This window comes from Octopus sinensis, linkage group LG20 (assembly GCF_006345805.1).
Source record: "Octopus sinensis linkage group LG20, ASM634580v1, whole genome shotgun sequence".
NCBI lineage: Eukaryota > Metazoa > Mollusca > Cephalopoda > Octopoda > Octopodidae > Octopus > Octopus sinensis.
The window spans coordinates 26940557-26957576 of NC_043016.1; the positions used below are offsets into that span (position 1 = coordinate 26940557).

A 17020-nucleotide genomic window follows, 5' to 3' on the forward strand; every position below is an offset into this window, starting at 1 on the left:
TCCATTTGAATCAATAGAAGCTGAAACAGGATCTGGTAAGAAGAGTGCAAATCAGTCGTCTCCTTCATTGGAACACTGACCTCCATAAAATAGTTTTTGTGAGACAAGCCATGGAAGCTCATATTATATAATCTGACTATAAAAAATATATATATATATACAACGGACTTCTTTCAGTTTCTGTCTTCCAAATCCACTCACTAGAAGACACTTGCCCAAGGTGCCATGCAGTGGGGCTGAACCCGGAACCATGTGGTCGGTAAACACTTACCACACAGCCACTCCTTGCAATGGCTAAGGTAAAAGAACAGCATACTTCCATGAAATTCTGTTTTCTGCCAGGGAAAATGCCAGCCAAAACAGTTATCATGCCTCAAACAGCTTACAAGAATGCTGCAATGAGCAAAACACAAGTTCACAATTGGTTTTCATGCTTTAGGAATGGTCATTTGTCACTTGAAGACTAATCTCATTCAGGGCAACTGTCAGCCTCCTGAACAAATGAAAACATCTCAAAAATTTATGAGCTGATCTTAAAGGACCATCACTAAACAATTGATGAGCTTGTGATATGACTGCGGTGTCCTGGAGCTCCTACCAATGAATTTTGAGTGAGGAATTGCGAATGAAAAGAGTTGCAGAATTTATGCCTCGCTTGCTCAGAGAAGATGAAAAACTCATGACTGAATGTATGTCCTGAACTGAAAGAACAGTTGGAAGTTGATCCAAACCATTTTTTCAAAGATCATCACTAGCTGGTGCTATGGCTATGACCTGGAAACAAAGCAGCAATCAAGTTAATGGAGGCATTCGATGTCACCATTATCCCCAAAAAAGCATGTGAAATTCAATGTCAAGACAATACTGATTTGTTTCATTGAAGTGAAAGGAATTGTCCACACAATTTGTTCCTCCTGGTTAAACAGTTAACCAGACATTTTACTTGGCAGTTCTAAAGTGTTTGCGAGATGCGATGAGATGAAAACACCCTGATCTGTGGCAAAGTGGGGAGTGGTAGTTTCATCACGATAATCCGCCTGAACACACCGCCTTGAGTGTAAGACAGTTTTTGACCAAAAATGGCATGATCCTGCTCACCCACCCAGTCCTACACCCTGTAACTTTTTTTTGTTCCCCCAAATGAAAAAGTCCTTAAAGGAAAACATTTTGTAGATGTGGAAGAGGTGAAAAAAAAATGACAGAGGCTTTAAAAGGCATCACTGTGCAAGAGTTCTAGGACTGCTTCAAACAGTGAAAAACATGTCTCGACTGGTGCATGGGTTCAAATAGAGAATACTTTGAATGTGGTAAAAGTATAAACATGTAAAACTAAATGAATAAAATAATATTGCAAAATTCTGGCTTCTTTTGGGTGCCCCCTCATGTATTTATGTATATATATATATATATATATATATATATATATTATTTATTTAAGGTCACAATATATATATTAAAGCACTACTAAATAGTTTCATATGTTGAGACAACTCAAACATATTCTTCAGGTGCAAACCACATATCATAACGAACTAAAGAAATTGAATAATAGAAGGAATGTAAAATAAACTGAAAGGGCATCATATAGAAAATGCAGACAGTAAAAGGCAAAAAACAGAAAATAAAATTTCAAAAATAAAAAACAGAAACTAAAATTTCAATAATAAAAAGTTGCTGGAAAGATATCAAGTCAGTCAGGAATAGGCAGAATTTTCCAGTTCTTCAGAATATATATATATATATATATCATCATCATCATCATTTAGCGTCCGCTTTCCATGCTAGCATGGGTTGGACGGTTCAATTGGGGTCTGGGAAGCCAGAAGGCTGCACCAGGCCCAGTCTGATCTGGCAATGTTTCTATGGCTGGATGCCCTTCCTAACGCCAACCACTCTGTGAGTGTAGTGGGTGCTTTTACGTGCCACCGGCACAGGTGCTAGACGGGGCTGGCAAACGGCCACGGACGGATGGTGCTTTTTATGTGCCACCGGCACAGAGACCAGTCGGGGCGGCGCTGGCAACAGCCACGATCGGATGGTTCGTTTACATGCCACCGGCACTGGTATCACAGCTGCAATTTCCATTGATGTTGATTGACTTCAATTTTGGTTCTGATTTCTGATTTCCACTTGCCTCAACGGGTCTTCACAAGTGGAGTTTTGTGTCCCAAGAAGGAAAGGTATGCATTAGTCAACTGGCTACATCCCAGGTAGGGACTATGGGTTATGGTCTCACTAGTCCTGCCAGGTCTTCTCATGCACAGCATACTTCCATAGGTCTCGGTCTCTAGTCATTTCCTTGGTGAGACCTAAAGTTCGAAGGTCGTGCTTCACCACCTCGTCCCAGGTTTTCCTGGGTCTACCTCTTCCACATATATATATATATATATATATATATATATATATGCATGCAACCACTGAAAATTTCTGAACTAGTGTTCAATGGAGAGTTGGGGATCTTATATCTGAAGAGGATCTGTGCTCTTCAGCCAAATAAAGTTTACATTTATTTGATCCATTCCCATAAGGTATGGATTTCACAATTACTTTCCATTTAATTACAAGCAGTATTTCATTATCGTTCAAAGTCCATATGTATCTAGCCAACTTAGTAGCATTACTTTTGTCCCTATGTCAGAAGGAGGCTATGTGATTGGCATAGCGATTTTTAAATTCTCCTTCACATAATCCAATATAGGTCTTCTTATCAGTTGTTTTATTATTTAGGGTTGCAGTAACTTCTGCCTCATATATGATAGATTTAATCATACATCGTTGGTCAAGTGGACAGGATCCTGGATTGCAACAGTTGCAGCTGGATTCAGGTTGTTGGTATTGACCAGGTGTAATGATATTCTTCATATTGGGGCAGTGGCTATATGATAATTTCACAGAACGCCTATTAAATATTTTCCTGTGTCTGTGAGTGGCTGGAAAGTGTTTGTCTAGGAGTGACAGGAATCTTTTACCAATGTTAGTTTTTATCTTAAGGGAAAAGGGAGGGGCAAACCAAAACAATGGAGGCTTTAAATGTGCCTGAAGAATATGTTTGATTTCTCTCAACATATGAAACTATTAGTAGCACATTGATACATGTATTGTGACCTTAAATAAATAATATTGATCTCTCACCAGATGGAATACTTTTGTAGCATACGCTTTGGGAAATCCCTCTCTCTTTATTCTATATATATACATGAATACGGATGTAGTAGATAACAGCTAGCCTTCAGCTGTCCTTTTGGACCCTGTTGTGTCCACTACTCTGATTGGTTGGTATTGGTGCAGTTTGTCTCTTGCTCTGTTGCATGCCAATATCCAACCCAACCAATTGCAGCCATCTGACAAGGTCATGTGAGACTGTCTCTTCCAAACTTTTGGTGATCCGATAGCACCATGTAAAACACTAACTTCACACTGTCTTGAGGTCTTTTGGTTACAGACCTCTTAAGGTCTAGCCACTGATCACACGAGACACAGCCAGTTCCAGCAATAGCGCAACAGCAGCCACATGGAAATGTAGCAACACTTGTCCAACAGAATATGACAGTCACTTTCTTCGTCACATCCATCATCTTAACGTCGTCAACAATATCTCTCTATGTATACAGCAACCAGCAATCCTTGCACAAGTTCTATCTCAACACTGTTTGTGAATTACTTCACCATGGTTAACAGCAAACACAACCTGTGAGAACTTTCTGTATCAAGTAACCGGCAGCAGCATAGTAGCCACAACTTCTTGTACGACATGTGCTTCAACCAGCTCTGCATTGCAGCCACAACTTCTTGATACAGAACTTCAACTATCGTGTACCTTGACTATGAACTGGTATTTATCATCCTTGTGTCTGAACATTCTTCTAACGTCATATTATAGACTCTTTCAATGCTCTGTACTTAATGCACACACATACACTTTGTATACATGATGGCCTGTCTATTATTACGTATATATGACGCATACACACACATGTTAACATGTAAATAAAATCTTCTCTTAAACATTCTACCCAGTTGTGTCACTCTTTTCCTTCTGGCACTTATACACATTTATCCTTTTCATATTTATTGTATCGACTGTGCCATGTACTAAAGGAGCTATTCTTTTACACTTTTTGTTGAATTTTCTTCATGGATCAGTACCTTATATATATGTATAACAAAGTAAAGTTGTAAGGTACCGCATGAGTGGAAATATATATGAAAGAAGATTTGAAAATGCAATTTTAAAAATGTTTATTCATTTGATCAGTTTCACTTTTTTAGAAAAAGATTGTCAAAAGTAAAATGTAAAGCTTTGTACAAGCTTTGTTGTGTTAAGTCCTGGTTGTCACAAAAGTATTAAAATAAATATATACATTCTTTGATAATAATAAGAAAATGTTAAAAACAGTTTACAAGAAGGTATTTAAGAAAGTAATTAGAACGGGACTCCAAAATGTAGAGTTCAATAAGTCATGTTTGTTTGGTAGTATATATATATATATACACAGAAGGAGATATATTTAAGAATTTACAAAAAATTGTAGAGGAATAACTGACCTTTCTGACATTTTTTTTGTGTGTAGCTAAGGAATGTTTGCTATCTTAAGGGACAGTATGGGAGGTTGGTTGTGGGGGAAGGCAGAGCAATGTGGAATTAAAGAGATTGTTTTTGTTTCTGGGTTAGTCTGTCATGGTTCAGTGGTTTTGGGGACTGGTCTTAGAAGCAGGAAAGTGTGTCTCTGTGCATCTCTCTATGTGTGTGTGTATATATACATGTGCTTGTGTTTTATATTTGGTAGAATGCTGTGAGTATATGTGTGCACGTTTGTGTGTATATGGGTGATAAGTATTAGTCAGGGTGTTGTGTGTGCTCATGTGTGTGGATATGTGTGCATCCAGCTGTAGAAGCTCTGCCAGATCAAAATTGGAGCCTAGTGCAGCCATCTGGTTCACCTATCCTCAGTCAAATTGTCCAACCCAAGCTAGCATGGAAAGCGAACATTAAAAGATGATGATGATGATGATGTATCTACTTGCATACATATATGTACAAGGTGGTATCAAAAGGTTCCCAGACTAGTTATGTTTAATAAAAATTAACTTATTTACATAAGTTTTAACATCACCTCCTTCAAGATAGTCACATTGCACAGCAATACACCAGCCCCTGAATTCCTGCCACTTTTGGAATCCAGCCTGGAAGTCATTTTCCGTAAGCAAGTTGAGGACCTTCTGTGATTCATTCTGGACCTTGATAATAGTGTTAAAACAGCGACCCTTAGGCTGCATTTTCATCTTGGAGAAGAGATGGAAGTCTGCATGTGCTAAATCTGGTAAATAGGGCAGGAGCGGAAGCGATACCATGTTGCTTTTGGTGAGAAACTCGTGAGTGAGGAGAGCTTGGTGAAGAATCCAATTCTTTGTGCTCCACAAATTCTGTTGCTTTCTCCGAATATCCTCCCTCAAACGCTTCAAAACATCATAGTAGAACTCTCAATTGATGGTCTGGCCGCGAGGGATGAATTCTTGATGTACAATACTACATTTCTAGTGGTGATGCTCATGGCTGGCCCTCCAGATTGCTCATCATCTTCCAGGGATGTTCTTCCACTTTTAAAACACCTGTGCCACTTGAAATGTTGTGTACGACCCATTGCCTCATCACCATAAGCTTGCTGAAGCACGCTCAATATCTCTGTAGCAGAGTTCCCAAGTTTAATGCGAAATTTCTCAGCTCTTTATTCCTGTCCATAACAAAATTTCAGACTACAGCATACAAAAACATAAATTTCACAACTAGTGAAGTAAACACTGTGATGTCACTAGGCACACTGCCCCATGAAGGTCACTGCACACACAGCAGTGAGCTGCCATTTGTTGGCATGCTACAGAACTAGTCTAAGGACTTTCTAATACAACCTATATATTAGTATGTATGTATATATATATATATATATATATATATATGTGTGTGTGTGTGTGTGTGTGTGTGTATACACATATATATACATATATACAAACATATATGTGTGTGTGTCTGTGTATTATATACATATATGTGTACAAATGTAAATATGTAGGTGCAGGAGTGGCTGTGTGGTAAGAAGGTTGCTACCTGACTACACCAAGCTTTGTGAGTGGATTTGGTCGACAGAAACTGAAAGAAGCCTGTTGTATATTTGTGTGTGTGTGTGTGTATATATATATATTATATATATATATATATATATATATATATATAAAAACTTACTTGGAGAAGAGAAACAACGCATGAGTTTGGTCATATAATAACAATATAATAAATAAATAAAACACATGCATATATACATACATATATGTACATACTTACATCTATATGTATATATACATGCATATATATATATATATATATATATATATGAGTACAGGACACCACAAATAAACGTAGAACACAACGAGAAACGAAAACATAAAATCAAACAAGGAAACGGACTTTTTTTAACAACGAAAAAACAGAGTACAGGACAAACAATACAAGGAAAAATTCCCCTTCATCAGCTGCCCTTGGTTCGACTCAATGCGTGTTTCGAAGGTAAGGGCAGAGCACGGCCAGGCCGAAGCAGTCCTTCCTGCAAAAGGAATTAAATAAAATTCTTTTGCAGAGGGGTAAAACAAGTGACAAGAACAGGACGTAAAAGCAATACAAATGAAAAAAAAAACAGTAGAAAAAACAGTACAAATAAAGAATAACAGGACAAGGAAACCAACAATAAAGGCCTTTTTAGGCCTAGACGGTGGAAAAATTAGTTAGAACGCATGTGAAAAATCGTCTTGCGAAAGACAGAGAAGTCGATGTATGCTTGTTGAAAGCACGAGCTGAAAGAAAGTTATAGTAGCACTCCGGTCAACGGCCAGAGAGAGGAGGAGGAGGAGGAGGAGTAGAGAGAGAGAGAGGAAAAGAAACCAGAAAGGGTGAAAAATAAGAAGGAGAGAGACAAATAGAGAGGAAGACAGACAGGCAGGGAGGAAAGGTCAAGTAAAGAGTAAGAGTGCACGTCATGATTATTCAAATAAAAACTTACTTGTCCTGTTATTCTTTATTTGTACTGTTTTTTCTACTGTTTTTTCTTCATTTGTATTGCTTTTACATCCTGTTCTTGTCACTTGTTTTACCCCTCTGCAAAAGAATTTTATTTAATTCCTTTTGCAGGAAGGACTGCTTCGGCCTGGCCGTATTCTGCCCTTACCTTTGAAACACGCATTGAGTCGATGCTGGTGTGTCTGCATCCCCGTAACTTAGCAGTTCGGCAAAAGAGACCGATAGAATAAGTACTAGGCTTGCTAAGAATAAGTCTTGGGGTTGATTTGCTCGACTAAAGGCGGTGCTTCAGCATGGCCACAGTTAAATGACTGAAACAAGTAAAAGAGTAAAAGAATAAAATATGATGCTTTCTGCTATAACTTCAAGTTTCATGGTTGTTTGATCTATCATATGTCCATTGCCTATATTCTGTTGTCTATGATAAATGACACATTTTAATCCAAGATGGCATCAGGATGTTGTTGTTTCATAAGCAAACAGCAACCATGAGTTATATGCATAAAGGGCATTAATTCACTATTGAAAATGACCCTATTTTTCGTATGAGAAAACTGAAATGATAATAAAAACTAATGTCTCGTTTAATTTTTAATTTGTTTCTTTTTCTCTATGTGTGTATGTGCATGCATGTGTTTGTTTGTTTTTTTTTTTTGTTTTGTTTTTTTCTTCTAAATATGCCATGTGTTACTTAGAACATATAAAGAACATTTCTTTTTCAACTGAATAGGAGTGCAACTGTACTTGATTTATTAGTTGAAGTTAAATTTAAGCTTAAATTTCAATTTAGTTTTTAATGTTGGAGTTCTTGATACTTATATTCTGACTGCAACTCAAAAATCCATGAGTACAAGAATGTGTTTGAAAGCTTTAAGTTTGTCTTTTCTTGTATGGAGATATTACAAAGTTTCTTCTCTCTAGCTTAAACTGCATCAGAATCTTGAGCTTTTCAGTTGCACACAGTGGACAATGGCTGTGTCCAAAGCATAAATGTACCATTGAAACAATATTCAATTTTTACATGCTTTCTCCTTTATCTTTCAAAAGAATTAAGGAATGTAATATATATCAATATTAATCTATCCAATTTACTTAAGTACTTATTAATTGTAGGTTAGAAGTAAAGCCGCTGTAAATGATTAAAGACTGTATTTGGTTACTAACGAAAGCTCTACAAAAGATTAAAATTAGCTTGGCTGATCTCTCAATTCATAAAAATATTGTATAACATCATACAGGCTATACATTCAGCAGTGGCTAAAACCTACAGATACATTCAGTAGCACAGTGAAATAAATAAATCAGTGGTAATTTGTGTGTGTGTATGTGTGTGTGTGTGTGTGTGAATGTATGAGTGTATGTGTGTGTGCATGCATGCATGTGTGTGTGAATGCATAAGTATGTGTGCGTGTGTATATACACATTATACGCATGTATATATGTATGTGTGTATATTTGTGTATATTTATATATATATATATACACACACAGGCATAAGTCATTTCGATTTAAGTTATTCTCAATTATATGTCATTTTTCTGAAATATTATATGGAAAAATAAAAATCAAGTATAGTCATTTTATTGACTTTACATCTGTTTGCCACAAATATTGGAATCTTAAAATCACTAGAAAACTATTATAAAACTTAAAAGCATGTTACTGTACAATAAATAAGAATAAGATCATATAAAATCATATTAAAATACATGCAGTAAATGTTAAGATACACACCATAAAGTAGTGTAGCTTAGTGAATGAAATCATGAAATCTGATGTGTTGTCTTATTTATCAATTTTTCAGTGCTCATATTGTACTCTAGTTCCAATATCTACCCTTAGACGTCGTTGTCACTCATGATTCCTGCAATTGTTTTGAATTCAAATTTGTTCACATCTGTTTATCGGCTTCTTTCTCATTCTCATTCATTTGTGACTTTATTTTTTTAACCCATGGCTCCTAAGAAAATGCATAGTGAAAGTGCTATGTGTCATGTTATAGTGCTGGAAGATAAACTGGCTATGATAAAATGCCATGAGGAAGGTGAAAAAATGGTAGCAATTGCACAATCATTGGTGGTTTACAGTCAGACAACTGTATCGATGATTGTACATAATGACAAGATTTTAGCACATATCAAATCTGAAACCCCAGGGATGAAGAAAACTGTAATCAATAAGAGAAGGGGCAAAATCTTTGAAGAAATGGAAAGTTTTCTTTCTCTTTGGATTGTTAGGTTGAATCATCAGTGCGCTGCTATTAGTCAAGAAATCATTCAAGAGAAAGTGTCTTTGTTTGAGGACCTGAAGAAAAAATACCCAGATGAGAAAGATGTAGAGTTCAAGGTAAGTCAAAGATGGTCCATGAGATTTAAGGAGTGAAGAAGTTATCACACCATTAAGAAGCAAGGTGAAAGTGCATCAGCTGATGAACAAGCATCAGCGGAATTTCCTAATGCATTAAAGAAAATCATTGAGGAAAATGGGTTTCTTCCCAAACAGATTTTTAAAGTTGATGAAACTGGATTGTATTGGAAAAAATTGCTTGGCCGTTTGTTCATTTCCAAGGAGGAGAAAACTATTCCAGGCTACAAGGTCTCAAAAGAAAATGTGATCATTACATTGGAAGGTAATTGTGCGAGAGATTTTAAGCTAAAGCTATTGCTTGTGTATCATGCACATAACCCCCGTGCCCTGAAGAACATGCCCAAGGCATCTCACCCTGTTATATGGATGGCTAATTCAAAAGCATGGGATACTGTTATTGTTTCTGAAGATTGGTTCTTCAATCATTTTATTCCAGCACCAGAAAAGTACTGTCAGGAGAAGGGGATTCCTTTTAAGGTTTTACTTATCTTAGATAATGTTCCTGGCCACCTGTAAAATATCGTAGAATTTGACTCCAACATTACCTCTGAACACCACATCTCTTCTGCAGCCAATGGATCAGGGAATAATTACTATCTTCAAGCGTTACTATATGAAGCGTACTCTGCGGCAAGCAATAGCTGCAACTAATCTTGGTGAGTCCATTATACTTCATGACCTTTGGAAGAGATACGATATCTACAGGACTCTACAGAACATAGCAGCAGCATGGAATGATGTATAGAACACGGCTATGAATGGTATATGGAAGAAGCTATGCCTGCAATTTGTGAATGATTTTAAAAGGTTTGATAATGTTGCCATCAACAAAACATTGGTGACAACAAGCAAAGAACTGGAAATGGATTTGGAAGAGGAGGATTTCACAGATTTGTTTAAAAAAACAAGCAGCCCCTAACAAATGAGGATTTGATAGATCTTCACAAGCAGCAAAATAAAGAAGAAATTGAGCCTGAGCCATGTCACTCTACCATTAAGAAAATGCAACAAGCATTTACATATATTGTAAAAATGCCCTTTCTACGTTTGAGGATATGGATCCAAAGGCTCAATGCTTTTCCAAGATTATGGGGGCTTGTCACGAAGCTTTTCCTCATTATAATGTAATCTTTGAGGAAAAAAGAAGACAGTTCAAGGAACTCTCAACTGGTTTTTTTAAGCACATCGAGCAATAAGAACAGCCAGAGTCAGCTGTTGATATTGACGATCCACAGCCATCTACATTTGTGACGTAAACCACCAAATTGTATGTACGTATTAGTAAATTTAACATAATTTATTTTTTTTTACTATTGCAAAATAATAATAATCATTGAATTTGTTTTTTAAGCTTAAAAAATGCTTTTATTTTACCATGTCTTTTTGCAAGTTGTATTCATAAATAAAGTACCCACAATGTACGGTATACACCACCAAATTGTATTCACAAATTTAGATTACTTTTTTTTACTGTACTGTATTAAAAAATAAAAATAATTTGTTTGTAAGCTTCAAATAGGTTTTTATTAACCATGGATTATTGAAAATGCATTCATAAATAAAGTACAGAACTGGGAACGGTTATTATTGGTTTAGCCTAGAGACAAGTAAATTCAGCCTGGACTAGCCTAGCCCAAAGACAAGTCAATTCAACTTAGGTTATTTTTCGACTTAAGTCATGTCTCCTGGAACCAATTAATGACATAGGGTGAGGTATGCCTCTGTGTGTGTGTGTGTGTGTGTGTATTTGTGTGTGTGTGTGTGTGTATTTGTGTGTGTGTGTGTGTGTGTGTGTGTGTGTATTTGTGTGTGTGTGTGTGTGTATTTGTGTGTGTGTGTGTATTTGTGTGTGGTGTGTGTATTTGTGTGTGTGTGTGTGTATTTGGTGTGTGTGTGTGTGTATTTGTGTGTGTGTGTGTGTGTGTTGTGTGTGTGTGTGTGTATTTGTGTGTGTGTGTGTGTGTATTTGTGTGTGTGTGTGTGGGTGTGTATTGTGTGTGTGTGTGTGTGTATTGTGTGTGTGGTGTGTGTGTATTTGTGTGTGTGTGTATGTATTTGTGTGTGTGTGTGTGTGTGTGTGTGTGGTGTGTGTGTGTGTGTGCATAAATATATATGTGGTTGACTTAGTGAAATGCAGTCAAAGCTGTAATCTAAAATTACTGTCAGTTAAGAAGAAAGCAAATGAAATTGAATAACAGTATGGGGGAGTGGGGGAGAGGTGCCATAGGGAGAAGAGGATTCTAAAGTTTCAAGCAACACCCATTTTCTTCTCCAGCAAAGATCTATACCAGACACAGTAGAATTCATTTCACAACACAGACTTATTCAACTTCCTTTGCTAATTTTTCCCAACATAGATCATCACTAGGTTTCTCAAACTTTACAAGGTCTTTTTTTAGTCAAATATATCATAACTGATAATTACTCATATGTGTATCTCTTTCTATTTCTACCTATCTCTGTATATATCTTATACATACATACATACATACATACATACATACACACACACACACGCACACACACACATATATATATATATATACACACACAAAATATTAGTAATAAGGATTACTATGAACTTGCACAGCATTACCTTTAATTCTTTATGTATCGCCTTACATAGACCAACAGATGTTTCAGTTGCACTGATTAGTAACCGTTGCAATTGCAACCATACTATAAAACTGGTGCAGTTTCTTCAGGGTCTTTTCTGGATATTCTTTGACTTGGTCGTTTAAAGATTTCCTTGTATCTACTCTGCATTGTATGCTATAGAGCTGTCCATTAAGTTAGACATGAACAATCTCCATTTCAAATTTTTATTGGATTATCATTTATAGTCCATTATTTCTAATCCTTCTATTGTTTAAATGATTATTGTTCATTTATACTTTGCAAATGTGAATTTTCTCATGTGCAAGTATTTCAATGCTTGTTCCTGTCTAGAATTTATTACATGATTATACGATATAATCGTATATTTAAAAACCAATGCGGATAAAGAAAGCTAATTTGCTCAAGTTTGTTTCGACCTTTTAGAATTTGAAATTTTGAAAAGTAAAAATTTTGCCTTATGTAGCTTGTTATTCTCTTTAAGTGAACATTTTTCTGGTTGAAATACACTGAAAAATGGCGACTCACAGTAAAAAAATCATTAAAAAATAGGGATTTTCATAGAAAAAAAGCACTTTTTTGATGTAAATAAATTTTGATGTTAACATGGTCTGATTTGAATTATTTCTTCTATGGAAGGAAGAGCAAGCCTTATTCTATCATACTCTCAATTTTGGTCAACTTGTGCTGCAGTGTCTTGGGGGAGATAGTGTTAGTTGAAGGATACCATACCTGCATACACAGACAATTTCAGTTTTATACATATATATATATAGGGGGAAGTAAGAAGAAAAATAAGCAAAAATGCACACTGGAAATCAAAAAAAGTAAGAGCTTTTTATGGAAAGTAACAATAGATGTATACAATTAGATCAACTGAGGTAGGAATAAAGTAATAAAAATCATTGTTGTGAATTGTTAAAGAGATTTAAAAGCATACTGGTTTTGTGAATTTACTAATCATTGCTTTGAATGCACACCCTTTTTATAACATATTTCTATTATATATATATATACACACAAATATATGTATGTATGTATGTATGTATGTATGTATGTATGTATGTATGTATGTATGTATGTATGTATGTGTGTGTGTATGTATGTATGTATGTATGTATGTATGTGTGTGTGTGTGTATGTATGTATGTATGTATGTATGTATGTATGTATGTATGTATGTATGTATGTATGTGTGTGTGTGTGTATGTATGTATGTATGTATGTATGTATGTATGTTTCTGTCATTAGCATGTGGGCATGCTGGGACACTGCCTTGAAGAATTTTAGTTGAACGAATCAACCCAGCACTGATTGCTTTTTTTGCCTTGCACTAATCCTATTTGTCTCTTTTGCCAAATCACTAAGCTACAGGGATGTAAACACACCAACACTGGTTATCAAGTGGTGGTGTGGGACAAATACAGACACAATGACAATCACACACACATGCATGCACACACATACACATGCACACATGTGCACACACACACACACACATGTACACACACATATATAAGTTTATATCTACATCATCATCATCATCATCAACATCATTTAATGTTGCTTTTCATGCTGGCATGGGTTAGGCAGTTTGATTGGAACAGATAAACTGGGGAGCTGCACCAAGTTCCAGGCTGATTTGGCTTGGTTTCTAGGGCAGGATGCCCTACCTTACATCAACCACTCCAAGAGTGCAATGGGTGCCATTGACAGGATACCAGCAACAGCCATGACCACAATTTCACAGGAGCTATTTACATGACACTGGCAACAGCAATATATATATATATATATATATATATATATATACAAATTGAGATAGGGGTTGTAAATGCACCCTCCATGGGATAACATATATCCAATATACTGCTAGTGAAGTAATATATATATATATATATATATATATATATATATAATATATAGACTGGAGCTTGGAGCAGCCCCTGGCTTCCCAGACCCCGGTCGAACCGTCCAACCTGTGCTAGCGCAGAAAACGGACGTTAAACGATGATGATGATGATGATGATATAGATATTAGTATATGATTTAACCTATAAAATAAAGTTTAACAAATTCAATATATATAATATATACAATAGATAGATAGACAGACAGACAAATACACACACAACTATAGATGTATACATACATATATATATATATATATATATATATATATATAAACTAGCTGAAGGGACCCGCTCTACGCGCGGGTAAGAGCGTGGTATATATATATAAATGTATACAAATTATATATATATATATATATAATATAAATACAGATATATGCACTTTGTATATATAAAAATATTATATATACATATTATATATAGATACACAAACACACATATATAATTAACCCAATAAATATCTGATTCATATAGTTGTTGTCATGATTGAGTGGTGGTTGTGGCGATGATAATTCTCTCTATGAATGCAGACGAGTAGAGAGTGAGAGTGTGTGAAAGCGCTGTGGAAGGCAGGGAGGGGGATAACGGACGCTGTGAAACGACGTTATAAGAGAAAGTGAATGTAAGGGAGGTAGAACGCTGTGAAACGACGTATAGATAGAATGTGAAAGGAAGGGAGAAAAGCGAGAGAGTGATGGAGGAAGACAGATACATAAAAGAATGTGAGTTGGACGTTTTGTTTGTTGGACCAATGTATTAAGGTAGTATTGTTTTTATTTCTAAAACAAAAGAGGACGGCAATGTTTGTTTCAAAAATAAAAAAATCTGTAATAGTGAATGAAATTAGAATTCACACCCAGCTCAGTTTTGTAGAAAGAGTATCACGACGTGAACTCATGAGTTGGGAGTTTGACTGAGAGAGTTTATATGGTGACACATGCCAGTCCTTTCGACACCACCTAAACAATGGAATAGTGTATAAAATGTAATTAACAACTCATTCACTTTATGAATGTCTTATGTTAGCGAAGAAGAAACAATAACTTGACAAAACCGTTTAATGGAGACGTAGAAGGAATCGGAAAATGAGGAATAAAAGAGAATGAGTTGGATCAAATGTTTGCAAACATCTGAACCCAATGTTCTTTATGAACCATGTTCTTTTTAATGTCTTTATTTTCAAGAATGAAGAGGTGCAAATAAAAAATCAAGCAAAATTTCATGACTTACAATCAGTTTTATTTGTCAGAGCCTCCTGATAAACACGTTCCTTGTGCGCTCATGATTGCAAGAATGAAGAGTTTATGTGGATTTCCAACTCGAGAACAGGCTACGTACAATTGACCATGACTGAAAAACGGGTTGTGACAGGTTAATGCCTACAATGTCCATGATTGTCCCTGTGACTTGTTGATTGTCATCGCGAAGCATAGTTTTATCGGAAATTGAAAGCGTTTATTTAAACTGAATGGGAACATCAGAGGGTGAAATACTCATTTTATGTATCATCTTGATTGTTCTACAAATGGTCCACTCAAAATTTCAGCAGTTATAACATGGCTTTGAATCCTCCTTATAACCATTCGGGTTCCATTGCATATTTCAGGCGTTTCCATATTCTGAGCACATGATTGGAGCACCAACTTTCAAACACAAATGATGAGGTGGAAGTCCCGGAGTGTTAGCTTGTTGAGTAGCTCGGGTGGATATTTAACTGCATCATTCTCATCTTTATTTGTATCGATGGACATGAAAGAAACTATCTCACCAGGAATGATATCAAGTACTTGTTTATTTGTAGCATCAGCTGTTGTATTATGAGGCGATAGAATAGCTCTTGCTCTTAGCCAATCGAGATCCTGGAAGTTGGTTTTGACGTCAGGTAAAACGGCTCTTATAAGTTCCTCTACATTTGGAACAAAATTCCCAAAAGGCAACCGAATATGCTCATCATCAACAAAAGGCAAAACTCCATCACCAAGATCTAATAGGTGTTTTGCGAAAGCCTCAGACTCCACATCACTATGTAGGTGGGCTCTCATGTTTGTTTGAAGATGGCGACTGATAACACTGTGCCACACATAAGAATGCTTTATACATGCATTAACCTCATCAGCTCTAGTGCCTGCTCGGACAACAGGAAGAGTTTGTCGAAAATCTCCTGCCATGAGAAACGTAGCTCCACCCATTATTTTTGTATTGTGATGCAAATCTTGGAGAGTTCTGTCAAGAGCTTCAAACATGGCCTTATTACTCATTGTAGCCTCATCCCAAATAAAAAGACTGCATTCACAAAGAAGTCTTGCTCTTGAGGAACTACGATCTATATTACATATAGGATTATCTTTCTTTCCAATGTCCATGGGCAATTTGAATGCACTATGTGCCGTACGGCCGCCTTGAAGCAGTGTCGCTGCAATACCATTTGAGGCACATGCAATGGCAATTCGACGTTCAGCGCGCAGCTTTGCGAGAATCAAATTGATAACGAAAGTTTTACCAGTACCACCTGGAGCATTCAAAAAGAAAAGCTTTCCTTGGTTCAATCTAACGCTGTCAATAATTTCATCATAAATCTCTTTGTTCAGGCAAAAGTCTTGGTTCATCTCGCGTAATTGTTTCTGTCAATTCGGCAATGTTGTAGTTTTTTTCTGACATGTATTCAACATTCAAAGGCGCTTCATGATGGACAGGTGTTGGCAGATGGAATTCACTTAAACCGCATATAACATAGCGTCTGATGTGTCTGTCCATGTCGATTAATGCCTCATTATAAACATCGTCGTTGCCATCACGTAGCGCTAAATTAGCTTGTATGTCCTTTGATAGGCTCTGTCTGAACGATTCCCAAAGGTTAAGAGGGTTGCTGGGATTACAGTGGATTAATATGCTACAAAACAATCGACGCATTTGCCATGGCAGTTTACAATTTGAGGCCTCTGCCAGTGTCCTGTGTAAGTGGTCGTCATTGAGAAGAAGTCCGCGCCTCAAACATGCTTCCCTGTAAGTGGCACAGATGATACCATCAACCGTGCGAAGATCAGCCAAAGACTTCGGT

The 17020-nt window shown here is 36.4% G+C and overlaps 1 protein-coding gene across 1 annotated transcript; it reads left to right on the plus strand.

Annotated features, from left to right (window-relative positions):
• The first annotated feature begins 9019 nt into the window (after window positions 1-9019).
• On the plus strand, window positions 9020-9949 carry LOC115222500 (tigger transposable element-derived protein 1-like). The gene is made up of 2 exons (XM_029792730.1): window positions 9020-9412; window positions 9569-9949. The coding sequence occupies exons 1-2, from the start codon at window positions 9020-9022 to the stop codon at window positions 9947-9949; spliced, it is 774 nt and encodes a 257-aa protein (XP_029648590.1).
• Window positions 9950-17020: the final 7071 nt, after the last annotated feature.

Coding starts and splice junctions, on each gene's coding strand:
- LOC115222500 (XM_029792730.1), top strand. CDS start 9,020: ATGGCTCCTAAGAAAATGCATAGTGAAAGTGCTATGTGTCATGTTATA. Junction 9,413..9,568: donor AGAAAGATGTAGAGTTCAAG/GTAAGTCAAAGA, acceptor CTTCCCAAACAG/ATTTTTAAAGTTGATGAAAC.